The 17871-nt window shown below is 41.8% G+C and overlaps 2 protein-coding genes across 2 annotated transcripts; one reads left to right on the top strand and one right to left on the bottom strand.

Moving 5' to 3' along the window:
- Positions 1-432: 432 nt before the first annotated feature.
- LOC130565708 (uncharacterized) lies at positions 433-1414 on the bottom strand. The gene has a single exon (XM_057352714.1). It carries the CDS (start codon positions 1315-1317, stop codon positions 448-450), a length of 870 nt encoding a protein of 289 aa, XP_057208697.1. The 5' UTR covers positions 1318-1414; the 3' UTR covers positions 433-447.
- Positions 1415-9919: 8505 nt separating this feature from the next.
- LOC130565711 (putative C-type lectin domain family 20 member A) lies at positions 9920-11497 on the top strand. Its single transcript, XM_057352730.1, has 2 exons — positions 9920-10658; positions 10968-11497. The coding sequence occupies exons 1-2, from the start codon at positions 9921-9923 to the stop codon at positions 11019-11021; spliced, it is 792 nt and encodes a 263-aa protein (XP_057208713.1). The 5' UTR covers position 9920; the 3' UTR covers positions 11022-11497.
- The last annotated feature ends 6374 nt before the right edge of the window (positions 11498-17871 follow it).

Genomic DNA, 17871 nt, shown 5'->3' with positions numbered 1-17871 from the left:
TGCTGCGACACCTCCCCCTCTGCCTTTTAGACGAGGCTCGTGTTTATAATAATAATCTTGGGGGACAGATTCATTTAAAGCAATATAATCATCTGGTTTTAGCCATGTTTCTGTCAAACAGAGCATGTCTATTTTATGATCTGTTATCATATCGTTAACAAAAAGTGCTTTATTAGAGAGAGATCTAATATTTAGCAATCCGAGTCGTACAGTTGATTATCTGTATTTTGTTCATGTTTAGTTTGTTTAACGTTTATTAAATTACTTTCAAGAGGTTTACGCATTATTTTATGTTTGCTAATCCGGGGGACAGACACAGTCTCTATTTTGTGATGTTTGGAGAACGGATTACTCATGTTGTACATTTTGTGTATTCTGCGACGTGAGACGGCAAGCAGACAGTTGGTTAAGCCATACTGTCTGCTCCCTGACCTGGGCCCCAGCGAGTCAAGTTTTAGCATTAGCATTAAGACTTTTTGCCATATTTCTAGACAGGATGGAAGTCCCAGCCCAGGAGGGATGGAGACCATCTCGTTTCAACAGGTCAGGTCTGCCCTCAAAACTCTTCCAGTTATTTATAAAAACTATATCATTCTGCAGGCACCACTCAGACAACCAGCCATTTAGTGATGATAATCTGCTATAAATCTCATCACCACAATAAGCATTGAGGGGGCCAGAGAATATTACAGTGTCTGACATCATGCTTGCGAGCTCACACACCTCTTTAATGTTATCTTTTGTGATCTCCGATTGACGGAGTCGAACATCATTTGTGCCGACGTGAATGACAATCTTACTGAATTTACGATTAGCCTTAGCCAGCACATTTAAATTTGACTTGATGTCAGGCGCTCTGGCTCCCGGTAAACATTGGACTATGGTGGCTGGTGCCTCTATGTTAACGTTCCGAACAATAGAATCACCGATAACTAGGGCACTTTCAGCAGGTTTCTCAGCCGGTGCGTCACTGAGCGGGGCAAACCTGTTCGAGACTGTAATCGGAACGGTCGAGTGATGTTTTGTCCTGCGACTACGCCGTCTCACAGTCACGAAGTTTCCCAGCTGCGGAGGATTTTCAACCGGAACCGAGCTGTGTGCGCTAATGTTGCTCGCATCCAGAGTGTTTTCTATCGTCGTTAAACTCTTACTATCCTCAGATAAGGATTGGATGCGAGACTCTAATTCTAAGATCTTCTCTGTCAGCCTAACTATTTCCCTGCATTTATCGCATATAAAGCCCTCGCAGCTGACAGAGAAGGCTAAGCTAAACATATGACATGAGGTGCAAGTAACAATAATAGGAATAGAAGCCATAACTCACCGGATTTGAAGTGCAATTCCAATTTACCAAGGTTGCTCGATGGATCGTAGTATACTCGCTTAAAAAGAGAAACAGTTAGCACACAAGACAAACCAGGGCTGTTGTGGAAAAATATCAGTCTTGTAGTTCAAAAAATCTCTCAGACAAAGAAGGTCCGGGTGTCAAGGGGTTAACTTTATTTGCTCGAGTCAAACAAAGTGAGATGTTCCAAGTCATCTAAAAACCAAGTGTTTTCAGTCTACAGTTATAGTAAAATGTCTGAAAGGTGGTCCTTTCTAAAACCAATCAGGTAGATTCCCGTTATCTCTTATTTTTATTAACCATTGTTATTTTCTGCCACCAATATATCCCAGGCAACAAGGTGCGTATTTATTCGTGGTAGGCTGGCTATTACCTAATTTTTAAAATATATTTTTATATATCCTCGCCCACCACAATTATGTCATGGTCATCATGACCTGTTTCCCCTTCTTCACCTCCTTCTCTGTGGCCTTGCTCAATGTAGATTATAGTCATAGTAACGGGGCGGAACATGCCCAGATTTGGTCATACTGTAGGGTTGGGGCCGGAAAAAGTCCCCAGATTTCATAAACACTGCCAGACATCAAAAACACAGCTGTGCAGGGTGCTTTTCAGAATCTCATACAAATGTGTTTAAAACGAAGAGCAATACATAGTGAATAATGATCAAAAACATAAAGACAGATCAAAAACATAAAGACATATCATGAAATTCCTCCATAAGGCAAGATGATATTCCACAGTGTGAACAGAAAGCAAGCTAACACGCTATTGCTATGCTAACGGCGTTAAGTTAACTATCACATTTGGTTTAGACTCTTCCAAGTAAATAACAGGAACAGGGTTATTGAGATATCAGGATAAGTTAGCAACGACAATAATAATTAAGATAATAAAATACACTAATATTAGAGCGAAGTGGTAAGCGCACTGATACAAACAAGCTGCCGGCAGCGATGCAGGAAACAGGAAGCAGGAAGTGTAAACAGGCATCAACTCTCCATATTACTCTGCTTTTAGGTCTCTAAGTGTTGATAACATGAACTGATACAACCATACAATCCAATCAAGTAGGTCTTAGAGTTTAAGGCTCATTTCATTTATTTCAAAAGCAGGAAACGTATTATGAGACTAAGACAATGCTGTCAGATGAGGTTCCCCTGTGCTCAACGAGAAAAAAAACAAGATGGGGGCCGGGATTTCAAACCACCAACCTGCCTATCTCAAGCCCAAAGCACTAATCACTGCAAGGGAGAAATGAAAATGTACTAACTAGCACAGACAAACTGCATGGATTCAGATCAAAGCTTGCCCTCTGGCGACAACATGTGGAAAAAGGCTCTCTTGAGATGTTTCCCCTTGCCCAAACTGGACATTCAGACAACTTTGCGGCATTGTGTGAGGTAATTTGTAAGCATCTATCAACTCTCGAAGAAAAATTCTCTTTTATTTCCCCTTAACATCACCTGAAGCCTTTGACTGGGTTCGAGACCCATTTAGCTCATCTGCAATGGATAACGCAAATGGACTGTCGCTGCAGCAACAAGAGCAGCTCACTGAAATGAGACAGGACCGTGGTTTGAAAATTACATTCAGTGACCTACCTTTGGACAGTTTCTGGTTGACTGCTGCCAAAGAGTACCCAGTCATTGCAGACAGTGCAATCTCAGTGTTGTTATCTTTTTCCACAACCTACTTATGTGAGCTCAGCTTTTCCAGTTTGACTTATATAAAGAACAAAAATAGAGAACGATTGAGAGCAGTTGACCAAGAGCTCCGTGTGTCGTTGTCATCAATTCCAGTGAGGATATCATCTTTGTGTTCATCAAAACAAGCTCAAGTTTCACATTGACATCATATGTGAGTACTACGTTTATTATAATATGCTGTCTTAACAAGCAATTTAAAGCAATGCAGTTTTGTGCAATTTTGTTATATTTTAGTGGTTAATGTGATGCTGGTGTGCCGTGAAATTCTTTGCAAATTAAAACTGTGCCACGGCAGAAAAAAGGTTGGGAAACACTGGTCTATGTAATTCAAAATGCGGATGCGCTGGAGTCGCAGAGGAGCCAGTGCTGCATCCATGCATTTCGTGTATGTGCGGGGTGACAAGGCAAGGCCGAATGTAAGAACCCGATACTGGTAGGCTTCACCCCCGAAAGCGAACCTCAGGAATTTCCTGTGTTGTGGCAGGATCTCTATATGAAAGTATGCATCTTTCAGATCGATCTTCAAGAACCAGTCGTGCAATTGAATGTGAGACACAATCATCTTGATTGTCAACATTTTGAACTTGTGCGTCTGTAGGTAGCGGTTTAATCCGCGAAGATCTAGGATCGGACGCAATCCCCCATCCCTTTTGGGAACTAGAAAATACCGGCTGTTGTAGCCTGATTCTCTGTCTGATAGGGGAACATGTTCTATGGCCCCTTTGACCAGCAGAGCTTGTAACTCTTGTGCCAACAGATGCGCTCGCTCCGGTTGCACGGACGTGAAGACCACACCACTGGAACGCGGAGGGTGAAATGCAAATTGAATCCTGTAGCCCTGGTCTACGGTTCTTTATACCCATGGAGAGATACCTGGCAGTAGTTCCACGCTGCCAGCTTCTCTGAAAGGGATATCAATGTTGGCACTTCGTCTCGTTGGGGGGATGCTAGTTGTCGTCTCGTTGTCTGGCATCCTGAAATATGGCAGGAGACAAACGGACATCTAGCATTCTTTTTGAACCCGCTAATCCCCGAAACGTGGAGATTGCAAATTCGGCCCTGTGAGGGTGCCGAAGAGGAGCCTTTAATTTCTCTTGGAATTTTATGCACCCCTCCTTGAGGGGGCACACCCCCACAGTCCCGGGCACACATGTCTCGGGATCTCTTCTCAGAAGAGATGAAGCGCCTCAGGTCCGGCACTCCCGGGGCGGCCTGAGGGGCGCGGTGGGCCGCTCCCCTGCCTCTGCGAGGGGGGGTGCTACTCGCCACACTCTCCCTGATGGCCTCGCTCCTCAGGAAGACCGGACCCACCCTAGACTGTGTGCCTGGTCGGGACTGGGGAACTGGTCTGGTGTGGGTGACCGACACTCCAGACGCTTGAGCACGGCGGGGGAGATACCTCACAAACGCCTCTTCTGAACATGGTGACCACTGTGTTGACCGCGTCACCAAACAGCCCAGAAGGCGAGATCGGGGCATCAAGGAGGAACGCCCGGTCCCTGTCCTTGATGCCCGTGAGGTTCAACCACAGATGTCTCTCCGTGGTGACCAGTGCAGCCATAGAACGGCCGATGGCACCGGCTGTCTGCTTGGTAGCACGGAAGGTCTGTGGCCCGGCGTAGCTCTGCAAACGCCGTTTCATCAATCACCTTGCCAGTGCTTACATCATCCAGCAGGTCAGCCTGGTATGCCTGCAGAACCGCCATGGTGTGCAGTGCAGCACCAGCTTGACCCACTGCCTGAAAAGCCTTACCCACCAGCGCAGATGTAACTCTGCAAGGCTTGGTGGGGAGAGAAGGCTTTTTCATGGGGAAGCAGACGGATCCGTCTCCTGTGCCTCAGTTAAATCAAACCGCGAACCCCGGGACGAGGGAGTGGCGGCTCGGCACTTTTTAAAGAAAGAAAGCCGAGCACGGAGAACACGGATGCCGAGGGCATCGCAGAGTTCGCACTCTCCCTCGAGCGCCAGGGCAGCATGGTCAGCCCCCAAGCACTCAAAGCAAAATTCATGCTTGTCCAGTTCAGAGAGAAACCTCTCACAAGGAGGCACACATCTCCGCTCTGAATTTGATATGACTTATTTATTTAACTTGTCTTAAATATACGTATAAAAGGCTAAGTTACAGTAGTGCTTAGACACTTTATATATCGATATATATATATATAGACTTCTTTGTTAAACTCTTTAGTTAAACTCTTTAGTTAAACTCTTTTTTGTTGTTGTTGTTGTTGCTGTTGCACAAACGCAAGACACACATGCACACACAAAGCGGTCCTTGAAGACAAAGAAACCTGAAGACGCGTCCGCTTTCACACGTATTTATAACCTGCAGGTGCTGGTGTAATTAGCCACGTCACCTGCCGAGGTTATTTAAAGCCAAAAAAATTTAGCGTGTTTGACACGCGTGCTTCACAACAGGTCAAACAAAGACTGTTCTCCCATAGCGTTTGAAACGCAGCATCGAGTGTAGCTTTTGAAAGGGAACAGCTGATTTGAGTTAGTTCAATTTACTCTGGGTAGGCTTATCCTAGGTTAAGCGCGTGCACCACGACTATAAAAAGCCATCATTAATGGAGCGCTGATATTACAATTCTGTTACGAGTTCTCATGCTCACTGGATGGAGTCGTGACAGAACCACGTCTTGCGGGTTTATGTTGCGTTTTGTGTGGAGACACGTGGCTTTTGTTGTCACTTTCGCCGCGTGTCATCCTGTCTTGTCTCTCAGCCCCGCTTTCCTGTCTCCCGTAATCTTACCTTGAGTGTTCATCCCAGTCACCTGCCCGTCACCTCCCGTGTGTAATTATCCTTCATTAGTTTTCCCTCATATAATGCCCCTTTGTTCTCTGTCCGTGGCCGGTTTGTTGTCTAACATGTTGTCTTTACTTCATCGTGTCTTTGTAAGAGTAAGTCTCAACCTATCCTTGTGTTCACTCGTTCTCTTAAATTTATTCCCCCATGTGGGAAGTGTTTATTTTGTATTTTTGAAGTCTTACCTGTTTTCCCCCTCGTGGGATTTTGTTTTATGTGGGGGTTTTTTGTAAATAAAAACCTTTCTGTTGTATCTCCCATCTGCGATTGAGTTCTGTCAATCCGTTTCGTGACAGAACAAACCGGCCAACCAAGAACCCAGCGGACGAGAGCACAACGCAATGTGGTGGCCGTGTGCTTCTAACCGGGAGTGGTGGAGTTCCATTGCCTCCCAATCCCACGCCGACGATGGTCCATTCCCGGCTCAAGGCCATCTTCCCCTGCAGGACTACGCCCGGGAGCTAGAGGCAAGGAGGGGTACCTTCCCTGAGGTGCTGGTGAGTGCCTATCTGGTGGCCGGGATGGATAATCCTCCACCCCTAGCTGAACGGGAGGAGCTGATTTATCTGCCGTTTTCTCGGTTGGTAGATCAGCTGCACTCTCGAGAGAAGCAGCTACATGGCCTCGCTTCCAGCTGCCCCCGAGACTCCTTTCGTTTCAGCCAGGGTACCGTCCCGGAGGACCACGTCCTGGACACCGGGGCTGTGGGGCTCTCAGTCCCATCCATCCCAGCATCCTCAGGTCCGGGCCCTCCCAGCCTCCATGGAAGGTGTGGGAGAAGGGAGTCATGGGACTCCCCATCTGACTCCTCCAGTGAGCAGATGGCTACACTCCCATCTGCATCTCCGCAGCCAGCCACGTGCCCAGTGGTCCGGCCCCGGAAAAAGAAGAGGAAGAGGGGGTTGCTGCCTTTTCCGCCGGCACCCCAGCCAGCGACTCAGCCGGCGAACCAGCCGGTTATCCAGGCGGCACCCCAGCCGGGTATCCAGCCGGTGTCCAGTTTGGTGCAGCCGGCGTCCAGTCTGGTGCTCCAGCCCAGTGCAGCCGGCATCCAGTCCGGACCAGCACCCGGGATCCAGTCCGGCCAAGCAGCCGGCATTCCAGCCGGGGTCCAGTCCGGTGCAGCCGGCGTCCAGTCCGGCATTCCAGCCGGCATCCAGGCCGGTGCACCCGGCGTCCAGTCCGGTGCAGCCGGCGTCCAGTCCGGCATTCCAGCCGGCATCCAGGCCGGTGCACCCGGCGTCCAGTCCGGTGCAGCCGGCATCCAGTCCGGCATTCCAGCCGGCGTCCAGTCCGGTGCAGCCGGCGTCCAGTCCGGTGCAGCCGGCATCCAGTCTGGCATTCCAGCCGGTGTCCAGTCCTGTGCAGCCAGCATCCCAGCCGGTGTCCAGTCCAGTGCAGCCGGTCTGCAGACTCAGCTGGCAGTCCGCCCGGCCCCTAGCCGTGTCCGGCCGGCAGCCAAGCTGGCCCCAGCCACTGCTAAGACTCCTCCCACTGTCCCACCCTTGTTTAGTGGCCCCAAGTTTTGGCCTCCTATTGTCCCACCCCAGATTTAATTGTTTTTAGATATTTTACTTGACCTTATAATTAAATTACACCAGGTCATTACCTTTATTTTTCAGAAAAGTTCAGTAACTACTGGAAATGCATTGTTGCAACACAGAGAATATTAGACCATGAACGCATGTACTAGTTCATTCAATCTCATTTGACTTAAATGACTCGTTCAGTAGGGCGTATTCATTACATTCAACACTCTGACAGGGCTGAAGCGCAATTGGCTTATGGCATGCCTCTTTGAAGAACAGTGCTGCACTCTTTGCTTGAGACTGAATGAAAAATATCTTTCAAAAAGACAAACTGTCTTATGTTTCTTCAATCATTTTTCAATCAATTCATACTTGCTTTGATCTTTAGCATGTCATTCAATCTTTTAATATACAATACGACTTACTTCATCACTTCTTTTGGCTTAACTGTTACTTTATGTTGCATTTCTGTCATGGTTCGGAGGACAGAACCCAAGCGCAGGCAGATAAGGGGTTAAATAATAAGGATTTTAATACAAGAAACACAAACAAAAGCCCACGATGGGGTATAAAGGTACAAACAGGATAATAACAAGATGTAAACTAACTTTCAATAAACTGTCATAAACAACACTATACAAAAACTAAACTGAACACTTACTAGACTGACAGGAACTTGACGACAGGAACCGGAACACGAGCATGAAGCACAAGAATACTAACAAGTCAACACACGGGTAGCACATTAGTGGCACACTGAAAACAATGACCGAGCACAGGACAATGAACACGAGGGCATTTTATAGGGAGACAGACAAAGGGAAGATAACGAGGGGCAGGTGAGGAACATGAGACACGGCAGGAAAGCAATACGGGAAACGAGAGGGGTGGGGCCAATGACAAGACACGAGAAAGCACATGGCATGTCAATGGTAAACAAACCATGACTTTCTCTTACTAAACATAAGGGATCTGTCACGATCCTGCCAAAAGACTAGAAAATCATGAACAAGAAGGCAGGACCATGACAATTTCACGTTATGCAGCTGGCATTAGCGGATAAGTTAACATTGGCATATAAAATGTTCGTGCTTGCCTTTGTAATGAGTTTCAGGGTGACTCGCCTGCAGTCGCGCTTCAAGTTTGTGGTGCTTTACCGGCGATTGTGAAGGAAAATAAGACACACTGTTAACTGCGTGGAGACACAGAATACATATGTCAGTGCTTCCTCTTTACCCAGAGACTTCTCTCTACCGCTTATATGAGATAAGCAGCACATGCGCGCAAGCTGATGTCCGCCAGGTCGGACAAGAATATTTTCATCTCGTTTTTATGTTAACACAAATGTCAATGTTTTCTTTATTACAGTTTTCGGTATCACGCATTCCTTTTACTTTGTTATCCTCTCGTTTTCGTCCGTGAAAACATGTCGTTAACAAATATTTTCGTTATAGTTTTCATCAACGAAATTAATACTGATGTAAACTATTTAAAGTTAATCATCCATTAGAATATCTGCTGCACTTGAATGGTCTGGACAGAAGCTACTAAAGTAAGACTTGGCTACATTTTGTCATTTATATAACTATACGATGAACACGCGTCCTGCAGATGCGTCGCGCATGTACATAATAATGCTGACTTTGTGTGTTTAGAGATGAATCGATGTGACATTTGCTGCAGAACATAATGGATTGGGAATTAATAGACAAATGTGTTATATGATGCTGTCATGTGGGGAAGTAATGGAAGAATGTGAATTAAATGTTCTACCAAAATGACTTGCGTTTTTTACGAGTGAGTCACAAGTCCAAGTCAAGTCTCGAGTCAGCTGTCCACAAGTCCAAGTCAAGTCGCAAGTTTCTATTTTTGCGACTTAAGTGCGACTCGAGTCCAAGTCGCGGACTCAAGTTTCCATCTCTGCTCGTTACAATCAAAGTATTCAGAATACCATCTCTGAACACACAACATGTCCATCCTTGAAGCAGATGGGCTACAACAGCAGAAGACAACACCTGGTGCAACTCCTGTTAGCTAAGAACAGGAAACTGAAGCTACAATTCGCACAGGTTCATCAAAATTGGACAATAGAAGACTGGAAAAACCTAGCATGGTCTGATGAGTCAAATGCAAATTGACATGGCAAAGCAAAGTGGCACTAATCAAATGAAGTTTGGTTTAACTCAATAGGTCAAATCCAGTTTGTTTTGATGATCATGACCTTGAAACCAATCCATTTTGATTAACCAGATCTTTATAATGAATCTTTAGAAAAAGCATATAAATTGACTCTTATTATCAGAGGGTTGTAGTAACTACTGATCTTTAAAGCTTTAAAAGTACTTTATTTACGAATCCTCTACACTCCAATAAAAAAACAAGTCTTTTACATTTTTGCAGCATTTGCATTCCTTTCATTTCGCCTTTATTTATTTATTTAGTTTTTGCATGAATTTGTCTACCTTGTATACGTATATATTGATGTGTTGTCAAGAGTAGTTGAAGGTTCAATCTCTCTTTATTCAAGATGAAGATTCCTCTCTCTGTCCTCTTACTGACTGCTCTTGGTGAGCTAGTCTCAGCCCTCATTAGGGAACACTTTTATGTGAATAGTGTGTTGACCTGGTTTCAAGCTCAGACATACTGCAGGACGTATTACACTGACTTGTCCACCTTCAGCTGTGAAGAAGAGTATTTAAGGTTCTTAAACACAAAAGGATATCAACGCAATGGCTGGATCGGCTTGTACAAGGAACCAAGTGCAGTGCTATACGACCAGTGGTCAGATGGGAACCCAATAACATATACACTTCTACTGCAGAATCCTACAGCTAATTATGCCCAGTGTGTGTATGTGAGCGTGGAAGCAAGGTCTTGGGAAGCTGTGGATTGCTTCCCCTCTGTTGGTCCATTTTTCTGCTACCAAGTGTCAGATCTGATCTTGGTGACAGAGAATAAAAGCTGGGAGAAGGCTTTAGACTATTGCAGGGAAAACTACATTGATCTGGCGAGTCTGTCCTCACAGACTGATTTACTCGCAGCCAGTAAGACCGTAAACGGCATCACAGTTAATGTCTGGACAAGCCTGAGGTTCCTGGCCGGTGTTTGGTTCTGGATAAACGGAGAGACTTTGGACAGTCAGCTCGTGATGTCTTTGCCTTCATGTCCCATCCCTCCTGATCACTGCGGGGCTCGAAACTTTGTCACTAATCGTTGGGAGTTAAGAGATTGTGATGAGAAACTCTATTTCTTCTGCTACACTGAGGTGAGAAAATGAGCATCTACAACATCATTAAGAATGATATTAACCAAGAAGATAAAACAAGTTCAATAAAAGCATGCTGGGTTTATTATGAAAGTGTTTTGGCTTCATCTTCTTTCAAGACGTATTTAAAATGTTTTTGTTTGATACCATATTGATGCAGACTGCAAACACCTTAGGAATGAAGTATATTGTTCACAAATGTAACTGACAATTCATGTCACAATGTTGAAAGATTGACACCTTGTCTGACAGCATGTCAGATCAAGGCCTGTGTTCTTCACAGAGTTCTGTCTATTTTTCTCCTAACAGAAAGAGGCCAGTGGCGTCTCAAATACCAAACCAGTTGGTAATGGTAATGGCTAACACAGAAGACAAATGTCATCATCAACTCCCCAAAAGATTGTCCAGATTATACTCTTGTTAGATATTAACATCATTATTAGGAAAGTAATTAATTTATTTTAAACTAAATTTGATATAGCTTTTTGTTCTCAACAGATTTCACAGAATTGTTCTTTTCTCCTGGTCTCTAGTGAATCTATTTATTGTCATCCAACAGTTGGTGATATGTTCATTATGCTGTTATAATTTATTCTGTAAAAATGCTCATTCTGTAAATTATTTTGTAAATTTTAGAAGTATGGGGGAGAAAACACATTTAGAATACATCACAATAGGCTAAGTTAATATTCATTGTAAGTTACATGAGATTTAAGTAATTTATCTGCTCTTGAAACATGATATATATATATATATATATATATATATATATATATCCCAGGACAACACTGAGGAAAGCTAATGTTTTCATGCTTATTTTTTGTTTAATACCACCCGTTGGATCTTAATACAAATAAACCCTGTCAGACTGGGAGTTTTGTATTTCTTACATTTCTGTGCTTCATTAAAATCAAAGTTGTTTCTAAATTAATATTTTAAAAGTTTCTAGCATGTCTAATCTGATTTAACAATGCATAAAGGAATAGTTCACACCAAAATGGTTCCCATTGACTTGACCATAGTCATTTTTAGTCCTAATATGGAAAGTCAACGGGGACCATTTTTTGGTGAACTATTCAATTCAATTCAATTCAATTCAATTTTATTTATATAGCGCTTTTCACAATGTGCATTGTTCCAAAGCAGCTTTACAGGAGCAAATAAGAAAAACACAGAAAGGTAAAACACAGCACAGTGCATGGTGTTTATAGACCAAGCAAGATCATTATAATAAATAATATCTAATAAATAAATGAATAAATAAATAAATAAATGCAGTCTCCCGGTGAGCAAGCCAACACTGCACTGCTCTGCTGTGGCGAGGAACCCAAACTCCAATGCTGAATAATGGAGAAAAAAAAACCTCGGGAGAAACCAGGCTCAGCCGGGAGGGCCAGATCTCCTCTGACCTTTAAGACATTTATTAATTTAAAGGTTGTTTTGTTGTTTAGACTATATAAACACACTTATTAACATAACACACCTTGATGGCTTTGCCTTTTGCATCTAAATCTGACTGGAAACGTAAATCAGCTGTCCTCAAGTTTGAACTCCTTCATCAGTTTCACAATAGCCTCTTTCACACATGCTGTACAGTCTTTACTGGTAAATTGACAGAAAATTGCAGTTAACAGATCGTGTGTGAACAGGACCTCTCCGGCAAATCAGTAATCCCAATTTACCAGTAATAGAAATTGTAACATTAGGCTTGCAACAATACTATGCCACCGACTGCAAGATCAGCCGGTTGCAGGCCGGGGAGGAGTAAAAAGACGGCCGTCAGATCGGACACTTCGTGCTTCCCGTAGGGAGCTGAACCTACAGCAGACCAAGGGATATTCATTTCTTTATCACGTTTTAAGTGAATATGATAGGAATACCTGATTTTTTGCATTAAGAACAGTACAATAAACATAAAATGTGATACAAACATCAAATTTGTGAGTATAATCGTAACTGAGTGTGTCAGAATAAACACACATCACATATACTGTACACGTGAACATTCTGGCCAATGAGATTAAAGTGTGTCCTCATCAAGGCTTTCGCAACCGATTTTGAGCAACTGTTTTGCTCTCACGGTACTTTAATGGCACATGTGATCTTAAGGCGGCTGCAGCGCCAATCAAAGTCGGACAAATTGTCTAACCAGAATGCATTGCTGTTGTCACTGTCAGGCGGCTGCAGATTCTTGCGCCGCCGCATGAAGTCGAACAACCCTATAGTCTTGCATAGCCAGACTTATCACCACTTTCTTTGGCCAAGGCCATATGACTGACAGGCAGTGTTGGGTAAGTTACTCTTAAAAAGTAATGAATTACTAGTTACTAATTACATATTCAATAGTGTAAATAGATTACTGTACAAATTACTCTCTCCAAAAAGTATTTAAGTGCTTATTACTAATTACTTTCTATATCCTATTTCAACCTTGATTAGTTAAGTGATTCAAGGATAGACATGAAACGGCTCTTTTAATTCATTCAAATAAATAATATAAAACTACATAAAGTAGTATTATTAACTGACCAAAGTATTACAAATGTGAGAATTATACATTAAAGCGTGGATTTTAAAGTAAGACTTTAGATTTTGATGTCAATTCCACTATTGCACACACATATATTACACAAAGTATTTAATTTAATTACATCAGAAGTAACTGTAATTAAATTACAGAAAAAATCTGAGTAATCCCTTGCTTTACTATTGCAAGGGAAAAGTAATTAAATTACAGTAACTAATTACTTAGTAACTAGTCACACTCAACACTGCTGACAGGTAAGACAACCAGTCATGTTTAGAGGTGTGGAAATGTCCCCGCAGTAACAGACCGGTGTAAATTCACGAAAGTGTCAAAAGTTAACAGAAACAACAATGATTATAACTTTATGCCATGAACCTCGCATACTTTTAAGAATTAAGCATTTAGTCGACTGTGATGAATTCTTATAGCAACCATTGTAAACACGACAGCTTACTTCTTAGATCAGACGGCTTCGTGTTGTTTCCAGGCGGACCGTTAAAGAATGCACGTCTCCCGGAAATCCTGTGAAATTCAACCAATCAGATGACAACTTCGAACGTGCTGAAGTGTTTCCAAAAAAGTGTGCCTTATGCATCAGACGTTTAGCCAACGGTCTGTGGGCGTGACGTCTGAGGCTGAGACTAGTTGTAACATTACTGGCAAATTACCAGTATGAGGCGCTGTGTTTATGAAGAATGAGGATTACCGTTAAGAGCACGTACAATGCATGATGAGCTGACTGCTTTGGGCCAATCACAACACTCTGACGCAGATGACGCGCACACTCTGCGCTGTGTATCTCTTCACATTTCTGCACTGAAGTTGTTCAAAACACGCGCTGCATCCGAAATCGCCTACTTCCATACTATATAGTAGGCCAAAATGAGTATGAATCATGAATAGTATGTCCGAAACCTCAGTATGCAAAAAAAGAAGGCAAGAAATACCCGGATGGTCTACTACTTCGTGAGTGCACGAGATTCATGAATGTGGATCAGATGGACACTTCTCTATCTCATGATGCCACGGGAGCTGGAGCAAGGGTCAAATTTCAAATAAATATAGCAGAAAACGTTAAGGCGGACATCAGTTTTCAATGTAAGTGCCAATAAATGAATTTCTCGTGATTAAATTATGTTTTTATCAACGCTCACGTATAGGTTGTTGTTAATATGTCATAGGTCAAAGAGCATACAGGTCACATGACCATAAAACATGGCGTACGCAGTATGTCAAAAATGTAATCATACTACTCCCATTTATACTATATAGAACATACTGTTTAAACGGCTGATAGGTAGGTACTTATTCAAATTCAGTACGCACTGTCACAGTATGCGATTTAGGATGCAGTATTTGTGCCAAACACGTTGTCATGTATTCGCCAAACTGCTCACGACACGAAGCTATTATAAAATGCTCTTGTAACCCACTACTTTTGCAGGGCTTAATGCTTTTATAAAATGGATATTCAATATGCGTAGCAAGGCCAAGAAACACAGATGCAACAACAGTGGCACAGTGATACTTAGGCTATGTAATGCATTGTAAATTTTGGCTTAGAACATGACTCAACCAATCAGAATCAAGGACCAGAACTGACCGTTTAATAAATGTAAATTTAGCTGACGTCAAGATGTTTCATGTTCCAGAGAGAAAAGGGAATTTTTAGCAATGTCCCTCTCACTTAATTCTGAAGGCAAAGAAAACAGAATTCTTTTGTTTCTTATCCAAGCAGTTCTGTTCTGGTTTCCAGACACAATCTAAAGTTTTGCATTTGCTCTTCTTTTACTTTGTACAGGTAACAAACTTTGCATATAAGTCACTGGCATAACTTTTATTTGAATTGCTTTCATGCTGACAGTCATTTGTTTATCCCTTGAATGCATGGCTGGATTTCACTATTAACTCAACAGTATGAAACTCGGCATGTATGTCTAATGGTAGCTATGTGGCTAAATTCGAATACATTATGTGAGAAGGCACAGATAATGGCTTGAAAACGAATAACGAATTCTTCCAAATAATAGGTATAAGATTTGGCACATGTGTGTTCCATTAAGACGTTCAGTTTTTCAGAAACACAGCGTATGAATTGACAAGAGACACGCAGCCAAAATCAGATCCCAAAATAGAGGATAAAGAAGAAAGAGAAAGATGTCTATTTTGTGCCGTGTTTCTAAAGCTGACAAAATAACTGTATGGGGGATTATTTGTTATAATTACTTAAAAAAGATTTGCTATCATTTACTCAGCCCATGTTTAGCTAATATTTCCAAGATCATACATTGTGTTACGTAATGTGGCTAAATTGAGCTTCAAAAAAAGACCAAAAAGTTCAAATTTCAGCAAACCGACAGCACTTGCTATGTGCCTCTGTGATCAAACGTTTTTTCATATTTGTAGATGTAGCTTGAAACGTATAGCTTGAAGCCTCTGTCAAGACAACCAAATGATTTGTTCATGCATAGAACTGATTTGGTTCTTGAGTTCAGCTCACTGATTCAAGATCCTGTCTCTGTTTTTAACTCATTTCCTCGCTTCTTTTATTGGAGCTCCTGTGTGAAACGTATTCATTCAGTGAATAACAGCAAAACAACAACAACAACAAAAATATATGACTATATAGTTTTCTTATAAATTTCCTGTTTAAGCCACTTTTTAATACCTGATACAGATACAATAGTTACTGATATTGGATCCGTTAATATTCACTACAAGATCCTAAAAAAATCATAGAACAGTTATTTATTTCTTCCAATTAAGTTTTAATTTTAAGGCACATTTTAATCATCTGAACTTTCTTCAAGAATTTGATGAGGCTAAACATTGTGTTGTGCTTATTATGATCAACAGTGGAAGATCAGGGGTATCTTTCAGAGACTCTTCCATTCATTACACCACAAGTCAATGATCAGCTCAGCTCATTTTATTAATTATTAAAAAACTATTCTGTTTCTTTCAAGAGAACCTAATAGCAATCTGAGGTCTCAATCTGATGTCGGGATCAAGTGTTCCACCTTCACCAGAGACTCGTTATTATTCACACCCAAAGGACAGAGTGTTGGACTGAGTATTGACACCGCAATGCAAAGAGGCATTAAACAAATTAAGTTTGGTTTAACTGGAGAGGTTTTGATCTTTGTTTTGATGTGGACAATCGCTTTTGAATTCTTTTCATCATGACCTAGAAACCAATCGAGTTTGATTAACCAGATCTTTATAATAAATCTTTAGAAAAACATAAAAGACATATTCATGTTATAAGAGAGTTGTAGTGACTATTGATCTTTAGATATTTCTCACAGTACTATATTTACTAATTCCCCCACACCCCAATAAAAAATAGGTATTTTACATTTTAACAAGATTTGCATTGCTTTCAATTCTGCATTACTTTGTTTATTTATTTAGTTTTTGCATGAATTTGTCCATGTTCTCTATTTATTGTTGTGTAGTCGAGAGTAGCTCAAGGTTCAATCTTTCTAGTCAAGATGAAGATTCCTCTCTCTGTCCTCTTACTGACTGCTCTTGGTGAGCTAGTCTCAGGCCTCATTAGGGAATACTTTTATGTGAATAGTATGTTGAGCTGGTTTCAAGCTCGGACATACTGTATTATACTGACTTGTCCACCTTCAGCTGTGAAGAAGAATAGTAGTAGAAGAGTATTTAAGGTTCTTAAACACAAAAGGATATCAACGCAATGGCTGGATCGGCATGTACAAGGAACCAAGTGCAGTGGTATCCGACCAGTGGTGTGATGGGAACCCAATAACATATACACTTCTACTGCAGAATCCTACAGCTAATTATGCCCAGTGTGTGTATGTGAGCGTGGAAGCAAGGTCTTGGGAAGCTGTGGATTGCTTCCCCTCTGTTGGTCCATTTTTCTGCTACCAAGTGCCAGATCTGATCTTGGTGACGGAGAATTGCTGGTGATCGCTGGGAATTTAGAGATTGTGATGAGAAACTCTATTTCTTCTGCTACACTGAGGTGAGAAAATGAGCATCATCATTTAGAATGATATTAATAACTAGTTAAACAAACGCAAGATGGATTTATCTTAAAATTGTGTTTGTTTGATCTTCTTTTAACACATTTATGATGCAGACTGCAAACACCTTAGGAACGGAGTACTTTATATTGTGCACAAATGTATCTTAAGTGCCAGCATGTTATGTGCATAGCCCATGTTATGTAAATTCTGACTTGATTTTTCTCCTAACAGAAAGTCACCAGTGGCGTCTCAAATATCAAACCAGTTGGTAACAGTAATGGCTAACACAGAAGAGAAACTACCCAAAAGATTGTCCAGATTTTACTCTTGTTATACTGTATATTAACATCATTATCAGGAACCTAATTCATTCATTTGATAGCTTTTAGTTGTCAACACATTTTACAAAACTGCTGTGTAATTTATTCTGTAAAAATGGACAATATCACACTTTAATTCAAATTTTAGAAGTATGTGAGCAAAAACATTTAGAGTACATTACAGGCTGAGTTAGTATTCATTCTGAGTTGCTTCATGAGATTTCAGTCATTTATCTGCTGTTTTTATATGTAGATGTTTTTCCAGGGCAACGTACTTTTTAATCCCAGTCTTTGGATATCGTCCTAATACAGATTAACTCTGTCAGTTTGGGAGCTTTGTATTTTTTACATGAATGTACTTTATTACA

This window comes from Triplophysa rosa, linkage group LG2, assembly GCF_024868665.1.
Source record: "Triplophysa rosa linkage group LG2, Trosa_1v2, whole genome shotgun sequence".
NCBI classification, from domain to species: domain Eukaryota; kingdom Metazoa; phylum Chordata; class Actinopteri; order Cypriniformes; family Nemacheilidae; genus Triplophysa; species Triplophysa rosa.
This window is presented reverse-complemented; position numbering and strand designations above follow the sequence as displayed.

Bases quoted from the DNA above. Each gene is read 5' to 3' on its own strand.
- LOC130565708 (XM_057352714.1), bottom strand. From the start codon at position 1,317: ATGGCTTCTATTCCTATTATTGTTACTTGCACCTCATGTCATATGTTT.
- LOC130565711 (XM_057352730.1), top strand. From the start codon at position 9,921: ATGAAGATTCCTCTCTCTGTCCTCTTACTGACTGCTCTTGGTGAGCTA. The intron at 10,659-10,967 runs GTGAGAAAATGA...TTCTCCTAACAG, and splicing joins ATTTCTTCTGCTACACTGAG to AAAGAGGCCAGTGGCGTCTC.